Below are 16,230 nucleotides of genomic sequence, written 5' to 3'. Positions count from 1 at the left end.
CCATCAACCTGTTCATACAAGCAACCATTAAAAAAATCACCTTTCTCTCTAAAAATACTTCTAAACTTTTTCTTTAGAAGCTTTACTGAAAGGCAATAGATCTCATTTGCCAAGATGTCTGAGAAGAATTTAAATCAATGAAAATAAAATGCTTACATTTTTTCATTAGTGTGATCATTTCAATTTGTAGACTGCTGTTAAAGAAAATGACAAAAAACACTGCCTTAACTTAACACTTAAATCACCAGAAAACAAAATTTAAGGCTAGTGATGCGGACCCAACGCCGACAGGTGTACCTCATATGGCATCCCATGCTGCTTTCAACATAAGGCAGAAAACTGACAAAGGACAAACACTATATCAGGCAATTAAACGTTTTTCCATATATTTATTTAATCTAACTTTTAAATTGTTTATCTCATTTTTTAAAGCTAGGTATCCCAAATTATCTCTATTTAGACAACTTATACCAATTTTAATAAAGGCTTAAACATCTGTTCTTGCAAAATTTACATTAATGATTTTTTTAAATAATGTATTTAATGTTATAGTGTGTATCAGTTTTTTTTTTTATTTTATAAAAAAATAAACTTATATTATTAAACCATACTAAACTTTGTTGTTGGTGCAGGAAATGGTACAGAGAATCATTCAAAGATTTATCTATGACAATCACAGACAAATTGAAAATACAGGTAAGACAGATCTATATTTACATATTTTTGTGATGGGGGACAAGAATTTTTTCTTCAAATATCCATGTGGCATGCTGTCAAATTTTATTTTTATTTTCTCTAAGTGGGTTCTGATGATGTAAAGAGCTGCTTTGACCGCATGAGGCAAGAGGTTCTAGCACAGTACAAAGTAAAGGATGACAGCCTCGACATGGCTATCTCTGCTGTCAGATGGGTGTCCAAGAACATGGAGAAGATCCAGGGGAAGGAATCTTTAAATAGAGATGAGTTATTTCCCTGGAAAAAAAGTGACAGCATCGACAGTCAGGATTCAGCACTGACACCTGACCATCCAGATTCCGAGTTTGTCAGCAACGTGGATCACCATGACAACGCCCTCTGTGACATCCACGAGGAGCCCATCCAGGTTCATAATAAAACAAAGCATTCAAAGTCCAATGGTTAGGACAAACCAAATGTTTACATCAGATAGATCTTCCATTTTACTGTTATTTAATAATTCTACAGGAGCCAAATTGCATTAAAGACAAGTACAGCTTTTTGAATTTAATTTTTATTTTCATTGTGGAAATTGAACTTAAATTTTTAAGTAAAGAAACAGTTCATTACAAGGTAAAATATAAAGATGGCAATAAAACATATTAATAACTGTTAAACGGAGTGCAATAAGAGAAAATATTTTATTTTGCTTTTGTCTTACTAACAAGTAGGGCTGTTTTTCAAAATTGACAAGAAATGATTATACGAAAGAATTATTTTTCTGTTATATTATGTACCATCTTGATAAATTAATAAAAGTTGCCAGATGAATAAATAATTACTTGCGCAAGTGTTTTAGATATGATCTTGTTTACATACACAACAAAATTTTATTGACTTTTATGCAATCTAAAGTGCACCGTTTTTTTTTTTTTTTGTGCTGTCTATTCTGACACTCCAAATAATATTGTGATATTTTTATAAGTTTTTCAATGTTCACTTTTTAAAGTCTGTGAACTTTTTAAATTCATATTTCTTGTGAGTAAGCAATGACAACATTAACTGTTATACACAATGCAATCAATCCACTACAAAAAAACTAATATTGATATAAATAGTGGCATAGGCAGGGAGGGAGGGGTGTTAGAAACCCCCCCCCCCCTCCAGCTAAGGAATGTCAAAATAAAATGTCTAGCCTCAAGTTTCGACACAGCTATTACTCATATTGGTTCATGTCACAAAACTACAATTATATATATATATATATATATATATATATATATATATATATATATATATATATATATATATATAGATAGATCACACGTTGGCCTACTTGAATACAGGGCCATTTACTTTGTGTTTGTGACCTACCTGTATACCTTATGTGAGCTGAGCTACCTAAAGCATATTTAATATTTTCTCAATAGTAAATAGTGTTCAATAAGAATCTGAGAAATTGTTGAAATAGTCTTTAGTTTTGTCCAGATTTTGGTGACTGCCTTATAGAGTCCTGCACAATGTAGTTTTAATAAATCTTTATTATTATAAAATGGAAAGGCATTAATCTTTCTTTTAAATTACCCCACCACAATTGTGTAAAAATATCTAAAAATGTAGAAAACCTTAGAAGCCTGATTCTGTTTGAACTTTGAAGATGTTCAAAATGTTTTGCTTTGGTTCTGACACAAACTGTAAAATAAAATTACCAGCTACCACAAACTGTAAAATAACATTACGTCTTTTTGTTTCATTAGCTCTACCATTTCATTATTTTCAAAAAATAGTTCAACAGGAACATGCTTTTTAACAGTTACAGACTCAACAGTAACAATGCACTTAATGCAAGACATACACCTTTGCTGCTTGCTTTGGAATTGGATTATTGAAGACAAATCTCACCATTGTACCAAAATGAGAAATAAAAAACTTAAAACTGGTGGATTATATTACATCTCAGTGTTAAGAACTCAAAAAAGCAATGTAAATTCTTTTGTGATAGAAATGATGTATAACCTTTTAGTACACCATGTATTTACTGGAAATATGGCTAATTAAATGTACACCAAACCTTGAATAAATAGCAGGTTGTGATTAATGTTTCATCAATCTTGCAATAAAAAATAGAAAGCAATATAACTTTTTAAATTTAAAGAGATGACATGAAACCCTTGACTCGTTTTTCCGGAACTGACAGAAATTCTTCTGTTTTAATCATTTTTAGAGCAGATGCTTCAAACAATTCAAGATGAGCCACAAACATGTTAGCTGCTTTAAGAGATTTGTTTAAATATAACTGTACTCTAGTTGATGTGGTAAACCTTGAGGCAGGTAGGATGTCAGGTTGCTAGGGTTGTCTAGCAGCCTCAACAACCCTGTCATTACCAACTGCCTAATTGAAACAAAATTTACCACAGCTAAAAAAAATTTTTAGAATGTTCTTATTTTTTGTTATGACTGTTGTTTTTGCATGTTCTAAATTATAAAAGTATCCAGTTTTTATGCACAATAAATCAGTTTTTTTCATCAAATAGGAGTTTTTAGTTTGAATTGTAAAAATAGATGTCAACATTGAGTCTTAATAAATGAATACTTGCAGTAACATTATCCCATTATACAAAACTAGATCATAAATATATACAAGTTTTGTACTAATAAATCACAACAAAGAAATTCTTCAATAAACAATTTATTTGTCACTTTAAAACAAAAGTTAAATATATCAATCAAGTATCTACAAATAGATGTGAATCACCACAAAATATGTCTCATTCTTGTACCCAAAACAAGTTTGAAAAATTTCTTGTTTCCTCAAAAATGGACAGTACCCTATACAAATATATTGATGTTTCAAGGTAAAGGGCAATACCTGATGTAAATTTTCAATAATCTATTACAAAATAATAGGTACTGTAAGTTCTAACCAAACTGTTACATAAAACTTTGTTTCAAGAAATGTGTTATAATGTGGCAATAAGTACTACAGATCATGTATAACATCAGGTGCTAGTTATAGAGCCAGGCACTGGCAGATTCTCCTTGTAGGGTGTTTTTTTAACACAACACAATTTTAATGCTGAGGTATAAAAGGTTACTGACTGAAGGAACAAACTATCTCAGTTTTAATGTGAAACTTGTTCTATATTAAAGTCACAAAAATTTGACTGAAGGAACTAACTAAACTATCGCAGTTATTAAACTTGTTCTATACTAAAGGTTTGTCCTATCTCTGATGCTAATGTTGAACTTTCCCCCAAAAATTCAACATAAAACACAGGATACAGATACCATTTTGAGCTAGGCTCAAATCTACACAGGAAAGATTTTATTTTTAAGAAAGATAGTCACATTTCTGATATAAATAGACCTACAGCAGCAAGGAATATATGGAATCAGAACCTGAATCAGCAGACAGCAAGGCATACAAAAACCACAGCATGCATTTAATTGGTGACTTGATTTGTAAGTATTTACAGTAATACATTAGCAAAGCCCATATCTGTACAACAGTAGGAAGTGGTAAATAAGTTAGATCAGCTGGTCTATTAGGCTGGGGCACTAACCAGGTGCTGATTAAATAGAGGCCCAGACAAGGATGAATGAAACCTGACCACAGGCTAGAAAACTTTACATTATTTACAGTGTGTCAACACACTATATACACGGGTGTGTGGGCTCAACAAGGCACACAGTAATACAAGATGTCACGTGTGTGCTGTGTGATGAAATCCCTTTATTATGGCAGGTAGGACCAAGTGTGTTGTGATGGTGGCTACAGTCTTTACATACAGTAGGCTGGCTATATCAGTGTGTTTGTTTTCAGTTTGTGTACAGTAGGCTGGCTATATCAGTTTGTTTTAACTTTGTGTACCTTAGGCTGGCTATATCAGTTTGTTTTAAGTTTGTGTACAGTAGGCTGGCTATATCAGTGTGTTTTAACTTTGTGTACCTTAGGCTGGCTATATCAGTTTGTTTTAAGTTTGTGTACAGTAGGCTGGCTATATCAGTGTGTTTTAACTTTGTGTACCTTAGGCTGGCTATATCAGTTTGTTTTAAGTTTGTGTACAGTAGGCTGGCTATATCAGTGTGTTTGTTTTAAGTTTGTGTACAGTAGGCTGGCTATATCAGTGTGTTTGTTTTAACTTTGTATACCTTAGGCTGGCTATATCAGTTTGTTTTAAGTTTGTGTAGAGGCTATAGTCTGAGCTACATACAGTATAGTAGGCTGGCTATATCAGTGTATGAAGTTTGTGTAGAGGCTATTTCTGAGCTACATATGGTATAGCAGGCTGGCTATATCAGTGAGTTTAATGTATAGGCTAAAGGTAGGCTAAATCATTGTGTTTGTTTAGCTAATGTATATTATCTGTCAGACCACAGTAGGCCAAATCATCTTGAGAATGTGCAACAGAGTGTGGAGAGACTAGATGGTGTGTGGGTGACAGAAACACCAACAGCAGTGGAGGTGGTGACAGAAACACCAACAGCAGTGGAGGCTGGTGACAGAAACACCAGCACCAGTGGAGGCTGATTCTCCCTGCACGATGTGGCTAGTTGTGTTATACAGGAGAGTGGACCCATAGGAGGAAATGTTACATTAACATGGCAAGTCATTGGACCCTTTGGTAATGTTTTATAATGCTTATATAAAAACATGAGACTATTTACAACAATAGAGAAATACTCTATTCTATACTACAGAGTTTCAACATCATTCACAAAGCAGTGTAAGTAATAAGATGATCTAAAAAAAATTAGATGTATAGCGTCAAAAAATAGAACATTTCTAAAACATGTTCAAGTGTAGGTGAATCCTGCAGCTAAACCAAAGTCTGATGGTTAGTTTCATGATGTTGCTGTCTAACGTGTGTCTCTGGCAGTCTTTAGCAGGCAGACATTCATCATACCTGAAACAGAAGAAATACTTATGTAATACATTGTTAATCTTTAGTAGTGTAGATTATGCAATATGAAAATAAAGGTTTTAAAGCAATTTTTTGTCAAGTCAACTGTTGATTTACTAGTACAAGTTCATGACACTAAGACAATATTTTCTAGCCAGTCAATGTACTCACATCTGTGTAGACCTGGTCGGAATATTTCTGTTTGAGTACCCTAGATTTCATGACATCAAAGTAGGACCTCATGGAAGACAGTGGGGCGTTGTTGCCCTGGCTGGCCCTGCGGAACTGGGGTCCTCTGTTCTCTGTACCAAAGTCTGCGGCCCCTGAGGTCTCACTGTCTGCCACTATCCCACTCTCTGTAGGGTAGGGTTAAAGAAGTCAGTGCTTGTAGACACAGATTGTGTAAACATTGATGGGTACACAATGTTAACACTGCTGTATACCAAAGTGTTAACATTGATGGCTACAAAATGTTAAAACTGCTGTATATCAAAGTATTAACATTGATGGGTACAAAATGTTAACACTGCTGTATACCAAAGTGTTAACATTGATGGCTATAAAATGTTAAAACTGCTGTATACCAAAGTGTTAACATTGATGGGTACAAAATGTTAACACTATACCAAAGTGTTAACATTGTGTGTGGGAGTGTTAAAAAAATCCTGCCTGTTGCTAGTACTCACCATTTGATGCAAATGATCGTCTGTTCATCCTTGGACTGTCCAAGGGGTCAAAAGCCAGATTTAAAGATCCCAGTAACCCAAATGATGATTGGCTGGAGCCAGACGAGGAAGTAGAGCTGACGGAGATGATGGAATGTGGACGCTTGTTGCCGTTACGAAGATAGTCAAAAGAAGAAACGGCTATAGAGTTTCTGGTGCGGGCTGGAAGCAAACAACACACAATACATTAGCCAACAGTAGAGTAACAGTAAAAAGGTTTTATTACATGTTACACTCCACTATATATTGTACACATTTCCTACTGAGTGGCACTTTGTTGTGTGTTCCAGATGTTAAGTTTTCTCAAAGATGTGCCATTAAAATAACTGGGGCTAAGATGTAAATAAATATATATTTGAACTTGTCTATTTATTTGTATTATTATTCCAGCTGTAATGATCTGAATGTTCAATTTTCCTAGCTGCCACTATAGACAAAGTCTACTGTACTGAGGCCACACATTACCTCCCTTAAAGTCTACTGTACTGAGGTCAGACTTACCTCCCCTGTTGTTGAGAGAAATGTTGATGGAGCGGTCCTGGATGTTGTCTTCACTTGGCTTGATGTCCATACACGGTTTGTTGCCGATGCCCATTGTAGCCAGCTCATTGATTCTGGTTTCTACAAGGATAATTGTTTAAATATAGTCAATATCAGTAATAAAACAAACAAGTGACAAAATATATTTTGTACTTAACTATAGAGCTATCAGCTCATGTGGTCAACCACCACCTTTAATGGTCAACTACCAGCTAGAGTGGTCAACTACCAGCTAGAGTGGTCAACTACCAGCTAGAGTGGTCAACTACCAGCTAGAGTGGTCAACTACCAGCTAGAGTGGTCAACTACCAGCTAGAGTGGTCAACTACCAGCTAGAGTGGTCAACTACCAGCTTGAGTGGTCAACTACCAGCTTGAGTGGTCAACTACCAGCTAGAGTGGTCAACTACCAGCTAGAGTGGTCAACTACCAGCTTGAGTGGTCAACTACCAGCTTGAGTGGTCAACTACCAGCTTGAGTGGTCAACTACCAGCTTGAGTGGTCAACTACCAGCTTGAGTGGTCAACTACCAGCTTGAGTGGTCAACTACCAGCTTGAGTGGTCAACTACCAGCTTGAGTGCTTACCTCGATTCCTAATGGCCTGTCTCCACAGCAGCCTAGAAATGTCCTTGACCCAGGCCTTCTTGACCTCTGTACTTGGCGCCTGCAGGACATAGTTTTCCCCCACTGACCGCCTCCTGAACCAGATCTCAAACTTGTAGCCACTGTCTCCATAGTTCTCTGTCATACCAATGTCAGCAGTCTGAGAGAGAGGGGCGCATTCATTAGAGGTCTAATCACTTACGTATCTAGTGGACAGCTAACTACATCAACAACATCTTATAACACAGAGGCCTGTGTGGGAACCCACCTTAAAGCTTGTCTTGTAGATGTAAATGTCATGCTGACCCTGCCTGCCTCTTCTTGTTTTACTGAACAAAATCAGATCTTCAAACAAGAAGATTCTTCTCATTGACTTCTTTCTACCCTGAAACACAAGAAACTCTTCCTGCCTCAGTAGTCTCCCTTGTTCTTGTAGGTTTACCTGTTACAAAAATATACAAGAAAATTGTTTCAATTCTTCATATTGTATTACACAAGCTATTTAAATTTAAGTACTGCAGAATAACAATATACATAGATTCAACAACTAAATTAATAAAACTATTCACTTTCCTAGAATTAAATATACAGGCTGTTTTTTTAAAATACTAAGTGCATGAGCCATAGCTACTTACATCACAATCTCTGAGTGAGTCCATAGCAAGGAGATCATTTCCATGTCGAAGTTGGAACTTGACCATTTCTTCAGCAGCCTTAAGTCAAAGAGAATGCTGGTATAAATATCTAGATCTTTCTTAACTGCAAAGACATCTTAAAAATTAACTAAAGAACTGACTATAAATTCAGCAAAGAGAAAGAGTAACAAGATCGGGCCAATGAGAAAGAGTGTAACAAGACTTGGCCAATGAGAGAGAGTGTTACAAGATCTGGCCAATGAGAACGCATGTAACAAGGCCTGGCCAGCTAGACTGAGTGTCCAGCAGACATGATGAGCTTACCTTAAGCTCTGGATACTCTGGTTCAGTCTCAGCACATTCCTTGACCAGCTGTTTGAGCAGCAGGGCGTACTTGCCCATCCTCTGTACAGGCTTGAGCAGGTAGCTGGACAGGTCCATCTTGTCACCCAGCTCTAGCTGTTTTTGCTGAAAGTGGGAGAATAATGTCACAGCTGAGGGCACTTTGCCTTATCTAAGGTGTAACTGGGCTGTCACATGCTGTGGGCACTTTGCCTTAAGGTGTAAGTGGGTTGTCACATGCTGTGGGCACTTTGCCTTAAGGTGTAAGTGGGTTGTCACAGGCTGTGGGCACTTTGCCTTAAGGTGTAAGTGGGTTGTCACATGCTGTGGGCACTTTGCCTTAAGGTGTAAGTGGGTTGTCACAGGCTGTGGGCACTTTGCCTTAAGGTGTAAGTGGGTTGTCACATGCTGTGGGCACTTTGCCTTATCTAAGGTGTAAGTGGGTTGTCACATGCTGTGGGCACTTTGCCTTATCTAAGGTGTAAGTGGGAGAACAGTGTCACATGCTGTGGGCACTTTGCCTTATCTAAGGTGTAAGTGGGAGAACAGTGTCACATGCTGTGGGCACTTTGCCTTATCTAAGGTGTAAGTAGGCTGTCAGATGCTGTGGGCACTTTGCCTTATCTAAGGTGTAAGTGGGAGAACAGTGTCACAGCTGAGGGCACTTTGCCTTATCTAAGGTGTAAGTGGGCTGTCAGATGCTGTGGGCACTTTGCCTTATCTAAGGTGTAAGTGGGAGAACAGTGTCACATGCTGTGGGCACTTTGCCTTATCTAAGGTGTAAGTAGGCTGTCAGATGCTGTGGGCACATTGCCTTATCTAAGGTGTACACATTTCATCTTATTCAAAGTAAAAAAAGTTGGAAGAAAAAAATACCCGAAAGAAATCTTTTCCATACTCCATCATGAGTGTATCAGACTTGGGTTTGTTTTTGTTGTACAGGGCATACAGATAGAACATGGTCTCCTGTGGAGGGGAGGACACGGTTAGGGTCAAGTTTTAAAATGTATGACATGTAATATAATGGCATCCAACAAAATATCAGGTATGGCATCCAACAAAATATCAGGTATGGCATCCAACAAACTAACAAAAAATACCCCTATATTGTGACAAGTTGAACAATTATAAAACGTATCTGTATTCCACATCACTCTACTAAAAATAAACCTTTTTGTTTTGCTTATGGTGAATTCAGTACAGAATAGCACTAGACAGGCATGAACATGAGCATTGAATCAAAGCTGAGAGTTCAGGACTTACATGCTGCAGGAAATATTGTCCCACCAAGAAGGGCTGGTTCTGGCAACTCTCCAGCTGTTTGAGGAAGTACTGGCTGTGGAACTGCTGAATCTTCTCCAGGTTACCAAAGATGACTGTCCTCTTGCCCCGCAGCATCTGAGGCACGTCCTCCCTCTGTAGCTCTGTCACATAGTGGTCCGTGATGAACTGCAGGGCCCTGACGTAATCCCTCTCTGTCTGGATCATCTCAGACATGATAAGGGACACGGTTCTACGACTCTTGATCTCTGCTTCAGACAGGCGCAGGTCAGCCATGGGGCCAGTTGGGGTCCCCCTGGTGGGCCTGTGGAGGTGGGTGTTGACTGGCACTGGGGCCCAGTCTTTGGTGCTGGTCATCTCTGGGTTGTTGCGGCTAGGGCTCATGTCCAGGTCATCCACTTCTTCTGGCATACTGGAGACAAACAAAACAAATCATTCAAATCTAACAGCTGTACAACATGGTAGGAAATATAAAATGTGAAAGCTAGTTGTGTCAGATAAAAATGAATGACTAAACAGAGTCCTAATGTAGCCCATTTCACTAAATCAGACCTTCAACCTAACTTACTAAATGGAACATTTCTGTTTTGTAATTAACAGGTAAAGTACTAAAACAGTATACAAATCTGATGTGACTATATACCATTAACAAATAGGCTGTTACCAATATCAGAACAAAATGTTTTGAAAACCATGACCAATAGCTAACTTGATTTATCAACACAGGTATGATGTAGGGTCACAGTGCATATCCATAGATGTGTTAGGCCTGACACAAACACTGACCATCACACTGACTGTCCTCAAATGTGTTGGATGTGACACACACACACTGACCATCACACTGACTGTCCTCAAATGTGTAGGATGTAACACACACACACACTGAGTACAGTCCACATAGAGAGACAGGTGAATACAGCTGAGAACGTGCTTCTGGCTATGACCCTGATGTAGATGAGGGGGGGGGGGGGGGGGGAGAGGGGGGCTTATTTAGTAACAACCTGTGTGCCTGGTCCCGTGTCATTAAGGGTCAACAGTGTTACATCACGTAGTTTACCAGGTGATAGAGTGACCTGGCCAGGCTCATGAGTCAGACTTAGCCTAATGACGTGACAATTAATGTGACCAAAACAAACCGAACTTAGCAGATACCGTGACAAGTTGACAGAAAGCTACTAGAACATTCTTACAGGCATGTATGGCCCCTGTAGCACACAGTATGACGTGGGGCACATGAGAGGAACTTAATTCTGAGGTAAAGGACAGTTGTGATTTATATATGACTGTTAGGCCGACAATGTTGCAGTAACGTTTACATAGTACCATCAAACAATCAAGTTTGAAATAATATGATAAAGTACTGATTACTGCTCAATAATTAGCACGATATGGTTTAAAATCATTTAACTAAAGTCAATAGATCCCAACATGAACATTTATTCCATATAGTAGAACACAGTAAGATGGTCTAGTCAACTAGCAACACAAGTCAATAGATACCAACATGAACATTTACTCCAGTAAAACACAAGCAAGATGGTCTAGTCAACTAGCAACACAAGTCAATAGATACCAACATGAACATTTACTCCAGTAAAACACAAGCAAGATGGTCTAGTCAACTAGCAACACAAGTCAATAGATACCAACATGAACATTTACTCCAGTAAAACACAAGATGGTCTAGTCAACTAGCAACACAAGAAAATAAATACCAACATGAACATTTACTCCATCTAGGAACACAAGCACTACTAGATTAAGGATGGTCTAGTCAAGCAATGCACGAGTTATCCCACCGAGTTATCCCCCGTCCCCCAGCCAACCCTGACAGCCAGCTGACGTGACCCAGGTAGTTGACGTGAGTGAGCGGAGAGTGGAGACATTAACGGTCCAGATACAGACCCTAATCCGCTTAGCTCGCCTCTACTCACACACCAGCAACAACTGAAACAATGGGACAATGGACAAGAAACTGCTTCACTATTTGCCGGCTTAGGGACAGTCAAAATAAATCAGACGGTGGCCGCTTTGTTTGGTTTATGTGGGGAGATGAGCTAATGGTGGTCAACTAGCCGTCTGGTCTAGCTAGGAGTCAGCAAGATGGAATATCAGAGTAACCACTAGCTCTGGTTTATGTGGAGAGATGAGCTAATGGTGGTCAACTAGCCGTCTGGTCTAGCTAGGAGTCAGCAAGCAGTGTAATAAGCTCTGGTTGAACCAGCTCAAACACTTAACTCGTAAACTGACATGCCGACGTTGTGGTAGTAAAAGTTACTTGACAAAGTAACTTATTTCTACTGAAGAAAGTACTCCACTGGATAAAGATAGTGGTCTAGTAAACTTATAACTGGCCAACAGAAGTGGTGGCTGACCAAGTGACGAGACATTAGAGACCTACCTCATGGTAAGAACCGTGAACACAAGAAGACAGGCAGCTTACACGGCAGGAACAGTGCCAGATCTGTGACCTTGCCACGAAGACACGGCCAACAGAATGTTATGTAACGGGGGCGGGGGAGGCGGGATTTGGTGAGTCGCTACCGTGCAACATTCACGACGAAAACAACTCTGTGTGTGTGTGTGTCGACTTTCTTGTGTCAGATGTGTACATGTTTGGGTGAGCAGGGAAAACAGATGATGTGCACGATCAGTCGGGCTGGTTTAATATAAGACGGTCTAACAAAGGCCACACGGTCCAGTAAGATAGTCGGTCTAACAAAGGTCACACGGTCCAGTAAGATAGTCGGTCTAACAAAGGTCACACGGTCCAGTAAGATAGTTGGTCTAACAAAGGTCATTAGGTCCAATAAGATAGTCGGTCTAACAAAGGTCACACGGTCCAGTAGGAACACTTGATGTTTCACCCTCCCCTCCACCCCACATCATCCGCTGCTACCCGTGACTAAAATATAATTTACATCTAGCATTAGTTTCTACTGGTATAGGGCCTACATGTTTAAGCTTTGACTATCTTCAGCTAATTACAATTATTTCTCAAAGGATCTTTGTATCGCCGTACTAAAATAGATAAAACCACTTCACGGGACTGTATTATTTTTTAACAAAATCACCCACAAGATGATTGGCCGAGAGTTCATTGAACTCTAGCCATGGCGGGAACAAGACGTAACAAACATGTCCGGCATCACGAGACCAGATTTAACCGATGATAGTAAATAACTTGTCTACTTCCTCAAGTACCTGCCTTATCGTCCAAATCACCTGACCTAGGTTAGTGACACCTATCTAATCTCTTGTCATGGTCCACTTACTCATTTGTCTAGCTGTAGCCTCCTGATCACATGCTGACTAACACGTTAACACCCCACATTATGTGGTGACAGACACCTTTAGACAATACTAACACCCCACATTGTGTGGTGACAGACACCTTTAGACAATACTAACACCCCACATTGTGTGGTGACAGACACCTTTAGACAATACTAACACCCCACATTGTGTGGTGACAGACACCTTTAGACAATACTAACACCCCACATTGTGTGGTGACAGACACCTTTAGACATAAGTGTAGGTGTGATGGCAATCACAAACACTTATACAAGACAATGCTATATGTGGTGACAGATAAAAGGCTACGTGAATGTATGGTGAGACTGACAGATATACCCATGCTACGTGTGTATGTATGCATAGTGACACAGACATGTATACACTGAATACAAGACAATGTTACATATATATGTGGGGTGAGACTGACATATATACTCTGAATACAAGACAATGTTACATATATATGTGTGGTGAGACATACCTTGGCAGAGATTCTGAGCTGCCACTGATCATGCTGACAGACTTCCCTGTTCTTCTCTCTCTTGCTCCACCAGCCTCTGTGTCCTGAGCTGGCTGCTGACCTGAAGAACTGACCTCTTCCTCCATTATAGGTGAGGTCAACATGGGCACTGGCGCCGTGCTTGCCCGTTTGAGCATCTTCTTGAGAGGTCTAGATGAGGGCGCGGCCCCAGCTGGGAGACTCTGAACACACTGGGCGGGCTGGGAGATGGTGCGGCCCACACTCAGCTTGATGGTGTTGGGGGCGGTCTGGCCAGGGGCTAGCCTGGCAGGGGGGGAGTTGTATAGTCTGAACCTGGAGGGTACCTCAGGTGTGGTCAATGTTGGGGAGACGGGTAGTGTAACAAATGCTGGTGATGTAGATGGGGCTTTGGTCGGGCTGCTGCTGGAGCTGCCGTCGCTGCTGTAGGTGCTGGATGGCGCTGCTGGGTACAGGAACTGAGCTGAGGTGCTGCCGTCAAATGTCTCTACTGGAATGTTTTCTGGCCTGTAGTTCATTTTTCTGGAGAACTTGGAGCCATCGCCAGCGCCGTGCCAGTTGGCGAATGTGGGCGTGCTGGAATCTTGTGGTTCCCAGACTGGACTCTGCTCCATCCCATCCCCAGCGGCCCTGTGGCTGAAGTAAGATGAGCTGTTGTTGGCTGTGGATGGCGTGGAGCACACAGAAGCATTGTCTGCAACATGTCTATAGTCACTAGTGAGATCTTGAGTGATGTGCTCAGCTGGGCGGCTATCAAAGCCAGCCTGAGAGTTGACCCCATGATGGGCGCCATCTTCCTTCAGGGCCTGCTCCACCTCCATCTGGTTCCTGGCCCGTCTCAGGGTGGTCTGTCTCAACAGCAGGAGTTGGTGGGTTTCCTGTCATACAAAATGATACAGTCAACCTGGGAAAGGTCTCAACGAAATATATTGTCTCAATGTAACAAAAACAGAAGCCCGTCTTGTACAGGTTTGATGTGAGCTGTCGAGCTAAAGAAACCCGTCTTGTACAGGTTTGATGTGAGCTGTCGAGCTAAAGAAACCCGTCTTGTACAGGTTTGATGTGAGCTGTCGAGCTAAAGAAACCCGTCTTGTACAGGTTTGATGTGAACTGTCGAGCTAAAGAAACCCGTTTTGTACAGTACAGGTTTGATGTGAGCTGTCGAGCTAAAATAAGTTTAGTGTCCCCACATACCTGGCAGCGAGCTTTGGCCACCCGACATTGCTCCAGTAACTTGTCATTCCTCAACCTTTGAGCAGCCTCCAGCATGCTGGTGAAGCTGTCCTCGCTGATGGGTGGGTGCTGGGACAGATAGATGGTGAAGCTCTTCAACAGCTTGTCCAGGCCGTCTGAGCTGGTGCTGTGTTCCATCTTCATGCTGGACACGTACTTCATCGCTTCTAGGGCCCATTCGTAGCTCTGGAATACAGGTGCACTATTATATACATGATTAACTGCAGGTGCTATTCATTTGTAATGTAGAAGACAAAAAATCACGTTTATAAGTGGCATTAAAAAAAATAAGAACGGATAAAAACGAAATCTAACAGTCATGAAAAAACTTACAAAATAGATGTCAATTTTTTTACAAGTGATAAGAAAACATTCAGGTGATTGCTTTACAAAATAAATATAACATTCCCCCATTGTAATGACCAGCTGAGGTTTCCAAACATTTATCACAGAAACGATCGAGTAGATCTAGTCATGCTAAGCTCGAGTCAACTGTTATGGTCACTGAAACAAAGACCTTCACTGCCGGGAGGCTGGTGTACCGAATGACACCACAAGTTCACGACCACAACATTGACGTCAGACAGACTACATAAAACACGGCACTCTCATTGGCTGGCCCTACAAAATATTCCACGAGGGTCAAAGTTTGTAGTAAATATCAAATGGAGCCCGGACGTGTCAACAAACATAACAGAAAAACAAAACACAAACCGGAGCGGCTATGCCGGATTGCATTTTCCCGAGCCCATTTTTTGAGCAGCTAAAGCTACGAGACGGCGAGGGAGTCGAGGCTCATATCCAAAGGTCAACAGGGGACACGGCGGTGCTGCTGCTCGGGTTGACTTACACGGAGACGACCGGCGGCCGCAATTGTTCTCAGCAAGTCGTTAGATGTAAATCAACAGCACCATGGGGCAGCCCAGCGTAGGTTATGCTGACTCTGGGCAGCCCATTCACACGCTGGGGCAAACACTCGGTTCATAACGTCCACATTCCGTGCGCGTCAAATGCTCCTGACAATGGAAGAGACCTGTTGAGAGCAGGTGACCCTGCAGGTCCAGCTACTCAGCACGCACGGTCACTCGGTGCGTTTGGGGGTCATGTTCGGTTCGTTCCGTCAGTCCTGCAGGAATTTTTCATTATCTAATTGACAACAAACCGACTCACTGTTACAAGATCAGGCGCAAGTTTTGTCACAAGTGACAACAGACTAAGTCGGTGTTGTAAGGACCAGCAGTGGACTGGTCCACACAATGGTCACATTCAATGTTGGTCTGGAGCGGCTGGACAATGGCTACATGTAAACTTTGGAAGGGGGGGGGAGCTGGTAGTAAATGTTTACTAGCCGACAGACCGCAGCCGTTAATACAAACAATAATGTGTGGACAATAAATCGCCTTTACAGAGGAATTGTCTTGACTGACGTGCTGTTTAAACTACCAGCGTCTAACAGAAGGAAAATATGGGGTCGTTCGTTAATGACGTCT

The 16,230-nt window shown here is 40.6% G+C and overlaps 2 protein-coding genes across 4 annotated transcripts in view; one reads left to right on the top strand and one right to left on the bottom strand.

Annotated features, from left to right (window-relative positions):
* The first annotated feature begins 252 nt into the window (after positions 1–252).
* Positions 253–1,809, top strand: LOC131928760 (uncharacterized). The gene is made up of 3 exons (XM_059284881.1): positions 253–365; positions 633–696; positions 801–1,809. Exons 1-3 carry the CDS (start codon positions 303–305, stop codon positions 1,139–1,141), a joined length of 468 nt encoding a protein of 155 aa, XP_059140864.1. The 5' UTR covers positions 253–302; the 3' UTR covers positions 1,142–1,809.
* A 3,115-nt stretch (positions 1,810–4,924) lies between these two features.
* Positions 4,925–16,230, bottom strand: part of LOC131928602 (uncharacterized) — an 84,263-nt gene continuing 72,957 nt past the window's right edge. For all 3 annotated transcript variants that reach the window (XM_059284674.1, XM_059284687.1, XM_059284682.1), the window contains 12 exons: positions 14,702–14,926; positions 13,490–14,385; positions 9,688–10,117; positions 9,301–9,390; positions 8,407–8,550; positions 8,083–8,160; positions 7,716–7,889; positions 7,430–7,607; positions 6,806–6,925; positions 6,266–6,466; positions 5,751–5,935; positions 4,925–5,582 (listed from right to left, as the gene is read on the bottom strand). In XM_059284674.1, the coding sequence (XP_059140657.1) occupies positions 5,577–5,582; positions 5,751–5,935; positions 6,266–6,466; positions 6,806–6,925; positions 7,430–7,607; positions 7,716–7,889; positions 8,083–8,160; positions 8,407–8,550; positions 9,301–9,390; positions 9,688–10,117; positions 13,490–14,385; positions 14,702–14,926 (2,727 nt within the window). In that variant the 3' untranslated portion in view covers positions 4,925–5,576. The remainder of the gene's footprint in view (positions 5,583–5,750; positions 5,936–6,265; positions 6,467–6,805; positions 6,926–7,429; positions 7,608–7,715; positions 7,890–8,082; positions 8,161–8,406; positions 8,551–9,300; positions 9,391–9,687; positions 10,118–13,489; positions 14,386–14,701; positions 14,927–16,230) is intronic.

Source organism: Physella acuta, unplaced genomic scaffold (assembly GCF_028476545.2).
Source record: "Physella acuta isolate Inbredline_101_S28 unplaced genomic scaffold, ASM2847654v3 ptg000091l, whole genome shotgun sequence".
In the NCBI taxonomy this organism is placed as follows: Eukaryota; Metazoa; Mollusca; class Gastropoda; family Physidae; genus Physella; species Physella acuta.
Note: the sequence above shows the minus strand (reverse complement) of the source record. Positions and strands in the feature narration are given on the sequence as shown.